Raw genomic sequence first — 7,995 nt, 5'->3', positions numbered from 1 at the left:
CGGCCCTGCCCCCTTCGGATCCATCAGATCGCTGACAACTCCCGAGATGCCAGAGGCTATCAGAGGAAGGGAAGGTAGCCCTGCCCAGGCCCCATCCAAACCCAACTTTGCCCCTTCGCGATCCAGGAGACCCTTGTGGCTAGGCCAACAGCTCTTTTCTTTACTCCCTTGCGGCTTGCTTTGTCTCCATTCTGTAAGGGGGCTAAGTATGGATGTCCAAAGAATGCACTGGGCCAGTTCTCTACTACCAACCCCCGCCCATCCAGAAATCGGTGGCGAGGACCTCGAAAGGCGACTTGTTTGGTCTGATTTTATTGATTTTTTCCACCTTCCATTACTTTCCCTGGGACAATCTAAGGCCGGTTCCCCAGGCAAAGTGTGCCCGGGGAGAGGAGGTCCCTCGGCCCTGCCCTTCAAAGGAGAAACCAGCTGGGGGAGGGGGACGTTTTACCAAGGTGGAAGGGTTCTCTTTCACCCAACAGACCTTAAGAACCGGAAGCAAACGGAGAATTGAAAAGGAAACTCCAAAACAGGACAAAAGGGAAAGTTTGGTGACTGACACTGAAGCTCACCAATTAGGGGGGGTCACCTGAACTTGCGGGGGGCGAGAGAGGGGCTAGAGGATAACAGGAAAGAGGTTATGTTCCTCCTTCCCCCATTACGACTCGATAGCGCTAGGAGCGCTTGGGAAGGCGGAGGGGAGTGAAGGGTTAAAGGTCTGGGCGGTGGGGGTGGGGGATGCCCCCAGGGAGCTGCCAATCACCTTCCCACCCCCACCACAGCTCCACACCCCCAGGCTTGCCCTCAGACACAGAAACAACCGGTTTGTCCATCACGAAGGTCCCTCTGTCCCTTTTTTTTTTTTGGTCTTTGAGCGGTGGCCTTCTTGCTCCCCTGGGGTGAAGGCCCAGCCCCCAGAGAGCCGAAGAGGAGTAGAGATTGGAATCCGTGTCATTCGGTCTTCTTCGTTTAAGCCGCGTCCCGACTCCATCCCTTCGTTCCTCTGCAAAGATGAGTGAGTTGGAGGGAACGTCACCCCGACCTCTTAGGTGCTTGACTGTCATTTGAGGTCCCTCTGCTCACTGCCCATAAAACGTAAAGGATGGGGACAAATACGGGAAACGAGGCTCTCTCCTTGAGCCCCCAGTTGGCGGTGTCTTCAACTTTCCCTCTTGCCATAAGAGGTCCCAGGCTCAATGTTATTCCAGGTTGAAACCCCAGGATTTGAGTCCGGGGGGCTCAGGGACAGCGGGCCCCCCCATCTGCCACCTCCACAGCGGGTGGGCAGGCGGCGGCTTAGCGTCTCCCAGGCGAAGTGAGGATGCCGGCGCTAAATCTCCGTCCTCGCCCACCACCAGGGACGGGGGGCAGGGGAAGCAGTCGAGGAGGCTGAAGGTGCTCGAGGTGGGGAGAGTCGGTGCGGGGCGGCGGGGCTGCGCTCTGCGCTGGGGCGGCGCCGGCCGCCGGCGTTTCTTGCTGGCTCCCCGGGCCGGCCCTTTCGCTGGCAGCCGCTCCGGTCCCCGGCGCAAACTCGGAGTGTCCAGGGCGAAGCCCTTCGCATAACACCAAAGTTTCGACCGGCGGATGAGACGATCGAAATGTTCCTGGCGGAGATCGCCGGGCGCGGCTGGGGCTGCGCTGGCCGTCGAGGGGCTAACGGCTGATGCCTCGGGGGCGGCAGGCGGGGGATTTCCATCGACTGCGGCTGCCTGGCCCGGAGGGGACCGCTCCGGAGTCTTGGGCTCGGTGGAGAGGCCCGCAGGTGGCGGCGGAGGCCGGGAACCGAGCTCCTGAGGCGGGCTGGCGGCTGGATCGGGCTGGGACTCGAGACCCGGCGCTGGCCTAGGCGGAGACAAGGAGAAGCTTGTCGCAGATTCCTGGGGACGCCAGGGCGCCGGGCAGCGGCCGGGAGGTGCGCAGGAGCGAGCACCGAAGTGCGGGAAACTGCCTCCGCCCTCTTCCTCTTCGCCGCCGCCCGGGCACACGGCAACGTCGGCATCCTCGCCCTCCGGGGAGTCCGGGTCGCCGAACCGCCCGGCCTGCCCCCCGAGGTGCTTCAGGTCATCCGGGGCCCAGCTGCTGGTGCACGGGGAGGCGCGAGGGCCCAGCAGCACGGGGGCCCGCGGCGCCGGTTCCCCAGGTCCCAGGCCCAGTGCGGACGCCCGGGATTTGGCAAGGGCGCAGAAGGCAAGGGCACGCAGGCACAGCGGAGAGAACTCCTGGGTCCCCCGACGCGGCTTCCGGGGAGTGGGGGAGCAGGGGGACCCTCGTGGGGACGCCGGCACTGCCAGGCGGGGAGTAGGGCACAAAGTCTCCATGGAGCAGCCCGGAGGTGTGCCCGCTGAGGGGGCCCTGGTCCCAACGGCGGGATGCCCGGGCTGCACGAAGAGCCCACGGGCGAGGGGAACATCGCCCCCCCTCGACGGGGAGGTCTCTGCTCACGGGCGCCCCCGGCCCGCCACCTGGGGCCGCGGCGCTCCGGCTCCCTCCTCGATCTCGTCACGCGGCCCTCCGGGCGGCCGGACTCCTGGGTCCCTACGAGTCCCGATGTGGTCACTCGCCCTTCCTGCAGCCGCGTTCTCTGAGCAGCCCCGGCGGGAGACCCTCTCCAGACGCCCGAAGCACTGAGGCTCGGAAAACAAAGCGGCCGGCGGTTGCGGGAGGCGGGAAGGACCCCAGCCCGGCACCCGGTGCCCGGGCCCAGGCGGCGGGGAGGGCGCCTTCCGCCCTCTCGGCTTCTTTCTTCCCCGCTGGCTCCCGGAGACCGCGTTATAGAGAACTGCCCCCTCGCTGCCCCAATACCAGAGCCGCGGCCGCGAGCCCGCCGCTGATTGGGCAGCACTGCCCGTGACGTTAGCCCCGACCCCACCCCTCCGGCGGCACCGCCCCCGTCCCCATTCCGCACACAGACACACACACGTGGACCCGGCGCGGCTGGGAGGGAGGGAAGGAGGGAGCGTGCGCGGGTGGGATAGCGAGGGGCCAGACGCGCCGCCGCACGTGGCTCGGTGGCGTCCTGGCTTTAAGTCCTTGCTAACAAGTCGTTTTTGCCTTTAGCAGTCACAGTTTTTCCACATCTGCGAAATGGGAACGTTCATATCTGCTCTCTTAGGGCTAATGGAGCTTCGTAAATTGACATAGATGAACACAATGTTGAGGGAAAAGATAAACGAGAAGATGGTGGCTTATAAATTTTGCGCAGCAAGGACTCCTATGAGCAGAGAATTTCCTTTTCTGTACGGCCCTTAGAACAGTGCCTGAACTACAGTGAACTCAAAAAAAGAAGTTTGTAAGAGAGTAGTTAGAAATTTAGTACGTATGTGCAAGATGCATAAAGGAAAAAAGGAATTCGGAGTAGGGATTATTATTACACCCACGGAAGACGATAAGAAGATTTTCTCAATACCTGTTTCCATTTCTCTGATGCAGCATCTAAATAACCTCCCCAATAACGGAATTCCAAAGGGCTGTCTGCCGAGAAACAGCCCTCAATCCCAGGATTCTGCTTGAGTCCGAACCTGCCAAAATGAGTTGAGGCCAGAGGAGGAGACACACAGACCCTGTCTCTGAAGTCCCGCAGAGAGAGCAAAGCAAAGCGGATTCCTATTAAATACTCTGATAATGCAGCACACTCCTCAGCACATTCTGTCTCCCTATCCTTTAGTTCCTGCATAGCTTACCTTTATGTGAAAGGCTGTGACTGTGTTTATTCCTCAATGTCTGTCTCTCCCACTAGTCTGGGATTGAGTTGATGTCCTGATTGTCCAGAAGAGCCCATGAGCAAGCAAAATACTTTGTCTTGATCGTTGCAACATCCCTACTACTGCCTCTGCCCAGACATAATAGGTGCTCAATAAGTATCTGTGAAAGAATAAGTGAATGGATGAAGGAATCCCTGGGATAATTCTCTTGATAAAAAAATCAGGTTGTTGGTAGGGAGATAAGAAAGTGTAATACAGGGTGAATATGATCAAAGTACATTATATACATGTATGGAGATAGCACAATGAAACCCTTTGTACAATTACACTAATAAAAAATAGGGTTGTTGGAATTCAACTGCGTTCCGTTTGCAGAAATACAAGAGATTGGTATAATGGCTTGGAATAAGGGAGTGGGAGGATGCTGGGGGGAAGACATAGATTATCTCCTTCTGGGGTCAAGGCAAAAGGAAGAACTTTCTTCTCCTCCTCCTCCTTTCTTTCTTTCTCTCTCTCTCTGTCTCTCTCTCTCTCTTTTGAGACAAGGTCTCACTACGTAGCCCAAACTGACTTGAAACTCTCAATCCTCTTACCTCAACTTTCCAGTGCTGGGATTATAAGCAAATGTAAGAGAGGGTTTCTGAACATCCTTGCCCTCCCAGTAGTGACAATAGGAGCACTGTTTTCTTAAATGATTTCAGATAGCATCTGGAAGACAAGGGATTGGAGGGGTCTGTCTCCCCACCTCCCTTTTGCAGAGAACCAAGGTAAGACCCAAACTGGGGCTAGGGTTTGAGGGATGGGGGGGAGGTGTACTGTTCCTCAAAACACCCCAGATGTCCTCTGCAGAAATAACTCCAGGGCAACTGTCATGACAGAGATCCCCAGGGTCCTGCCAGGTCCTACACATTGCCCCACCCTACACAGGAGGGAAGTTCTGGAAGGGTGATGTTCATGGCTAAGGAATGGCAGAGGGAAGTGATGCCACATTTCTTTTTTTGGGGGGCACAGAGGTGTCTGCTCCACTCCAGTTCTTCTCCAGCCTCTGTAGCTGAGATGCCTGGGGATGGGGCTTGGGCCCATTGCGAGAACCTGGGCTGGAAAGCTCCTTATATCCCCTGGACACTCTCTCACTCTTATTTTCATTCTTGCACCTAGCTGCACCAGCAGTGTCAACATGAGGAGAGAACACTCAAGATAACCATCCCTGGAAATAAATGAGTGACTATTATATAACGGTGCAGATCAAGGACCTCTTCCTACTCCCAGTCCAAATGTTGCCAGCTCCCTAAGTCTGAGTGGAAGGCTTTAATGAGGGGTCAGTGCTATTGAGAGTTCTTCCTGGGAGAAGGAATCCTCTCTCCAACTCCACTTCCCCTTCTTCCCTTCCTTTAATCACCCACATACAGCAGAGGGGATGCAAGTAGTGGGTGCGTCCTCTAGCTGAAGGGACCTGGGGTCATCGAGCCACTTTTCTCAGAGGGTTTGGACAGGCGGGCAGCTGTGCAACCCTGAGCAGGTCACCTAGACACTCTGAGTCTCTATGTCCCTGTCAGTGAAGGGGACAGCTGTGGCTTCCTCACAACATTGTCACCTAGACTGAAACACTCACATGAGCTGGTCCAACTACTGCAATTCCCTTTACCTCCAGTAGAGGACACCCGATCCTGTCCTCAGCCTACTAAAGATGAGAGGGGCGGCTGCCTTCTCTGACAGATATAGGGTTCCATCTGACACCTCCAGAGTAGGGGATAGAAAGCATACCTGGGAGCCTCAAAGACAGCCTTCCCCTCTCCCTGCCCATCTAGTTCTCACCCAAGGCAGAAAAGACCAAATTTGAGGATTTTGGAGTAGGGACCTGTCTAGTTTCCCTTAGTAGGCACTGCAGGGAATTGCCCCAGCCATCCATCCCAATAGGTTTTTTGGTTTTTATTGGCCAGAGTTGAACCCAGGATTTAGCACATGCTAGGCAAACACTGTACCACTGAGTGACACCCCAAGCCCTTTTATTTTTGTTTTTGAGATAGGGTCTCACCCTCTTTGCCCAGACAGACTTTGAACTCTTGATCCTTCTGTCTCTGCTTCCAGAGTAGCTGGGATTATAATCCCCTCAATGAGGAATCTAAGAGAGAAGCCATTTCTTGACCCTACCACAGCCTGGCCACCGCCATGTCAGCCATTCCTGCTTCCATAACTCCTTAATTCAGACTGTTCCAACCCAGCAGGGCTGCATCACCCCCTGGCATAATCCCCATCATACTCCACCTCCTATGGGTAATAGCTCTACTTCTGGACTCAGAGTGGTCTGCTCACATTGCAGACTCATCATTTTACCAGCTGTGTGGCTTCAGGGCAAGTTACTTAACCCCTGGAAGCTTTAGTTTCCTCATCTGTAAAACAGAATTAGCACCTTCCATCAGGCAATTAAAAATGTGTTTTGGTGGTGCATGCCTGTAATCCCACATACTCTGGAGGAGGAGGCAAAGGACATTTTGTCCTTTGCCCAGAAAAAGTTAACAAGACTTTATATCAAAAACAAAATAAAGCTGGGTGCTGGTGGCTCATGCCTGTAATCCAACTACTTAGGAGGCAGCGATCTGGATCATGGCTCAAAGCCAGCCCAGGCAAATAGGTCTAGAGACCCTATCTGGAAAAAAACCCATCACCAAAAAAAGGGGGCTGGTGGAGTGGCTCAGGTGTAGGCCCTGAGTTCTAGCACCAGTACCGCAAAACAAAAACAATAATATAAAACAAAATAAAAACAAAAGGGCTGGGGATGTAGCTCAGTCATTAGAGCATTCACTTGGCATACTGCAGGTCTTGGGTTCAATTCCCAGTACCTCAAAGAAAAAAAAGTGTTTCATTGTGGAAAATTTCAAACCTATATGAAATTAAACAGCATATAAAAAACCTTCATGTACCCAATACCCAGGTTCATCACTTACCAACTCACAGCCAGTGTCCTCTTATCCCTCCCCTATTCCCTTTAAAAAAAAAAAAAATCAGGCCGGGTGCTGGTGGCTCATACCTGTAATCCTAGCTATTCAGAAGGCAGAGATTAGAAGAATCATGGTTCAAAGCCAGCCCAGGCAAATAGTTTTGGAGACCCTATCTCAAAAAAAGGCTGGTGGAGTGGCTCAAGATGTAGGCCCTGAGTTCAAGCCCTAGTACTGCAAAAAAAAAAAGGGCTGGTGAATGGTGATTTGAAGCCAGACTGGGCAAACAATTCTCAAGACCCTGTCCCAATAATACCCAATACAAAACAGGGCTGGCCAAGTGGCTCAAGTGGTAGAGTGCCTGCCTAGCAAGCATGAAACCCTGAGTTCAAACCCCAGTACTGCCAAAATAACAACAAAAAACAAAACAACAACAACAACAAAAAGATACTAGATTATCTCTTGTCTAGAATTTCTGGATTGCATCTTCTGGTGTCGTTTACTCAAGCAACATTCACTCAAGAAGCATGTATTATGCATAGGACTGGCAAAAGCAGCAGAAAAACATAAAGCACGCTTATACTAGACAAATGATTTGTTTTTCTGTAACTTGAATGTAATTGGATATCTTATGGATTTTTTTATCTTATTTTTTTTGGTGGGACAGGGGTTTGAACTCAGGGCTTTGCACTTGTAAAGCAGGTGCTCTACTACTTGAGCTACACCTCCACTTAATTTTCAATTTTACTCTCTCTCTCTCTTTTTTTTTTGGAGATGGGGTCTCATCAAACCTTGATCCTCCAGATCTCAGCCTCCCAAGCAGCTAGAATTATAGGTGTGAGCCACCAGTGCCCAGTTCATCGCATGTTTTATGTGGCAACCCCACATGGCAGCACTATTTTAGAATTGGAAGCACAGCAGTGAGCAAGACAGATAAACTCCTCCCCAGGGGGTTTACATGCTCCTAAACTTGGGGATCCGGGTCACAGATCAACTGATGATAATTCTTCTGGGGATAAGATGAGGATACAGTGAAAACTTCCATCTGTTTAGCACCTGGTCCACAAAAACCCTTGGTAAATATCAGTGTCCTTGGTGGTAGCTTAGGCAGCCTTTTCCCTTTTCCTGTTTCTTCCCTTTTCCCACATTCCTCTGGAATTATTCCAGGCTTGCCATCCTCCTGGTATACCTCCTCCATATGTCTATAGTTAGTTCATTAATCTATTCACCCAGTGACTGAACACTCACCATGGAGCCAGGCTCAGCCAGACCCTGGGAAACACAGGTTGATGGAGAGTCTGGTGGAGAGATGGGCATTAAAGTCTATCTGAGAAGTAGTAACAGAGGGTAACTGTGAT

At 53.1% G+C, this 7,995-nt stretch overlaps 1 protein-coding gene across 1 annotated transcript; it reads right to left on the bottom strand.

Annotated features, from left to right (window-relative positions):
• Positions 1-296: 296 nt before the first annotated feature.
• On the bottom strand, positions 297-2,784 carry Epop (elongin BC and polycomb repressive complex 2 associated protein). Its single transcript, XM_020153756.2, has one exon. The coding sequence runs from the start codon at positions 2,316-2,318 to the stop codon at positions 1,200-1,202; it is 1,119 nt and encodes a 372-aa protein (XP_020009345.1). The 5' UTR covers positions 2,319-2,784; the 3' UTR covers positions 297-1,199.
• Between the last annotated feature and the right edge of the window lie 5,211 nt (positions 2,785-7,995).

This window comes from Castor canadensis, chromosome 11, assembly GCF_047511655.1.
Source record: "Castor canadensis chromosome 11, mCasCan1.hap1v2, whole genome shotgun sequence".
Lineage (NCBI taxonomy): Eukaryota > Metazoa > Chordata > Mammalia > Rodentia > Castoridae > Castor > Castor canadensis.
This window is presented reverse-complemented; position numbering and strand designations above follow the sequence as displayed.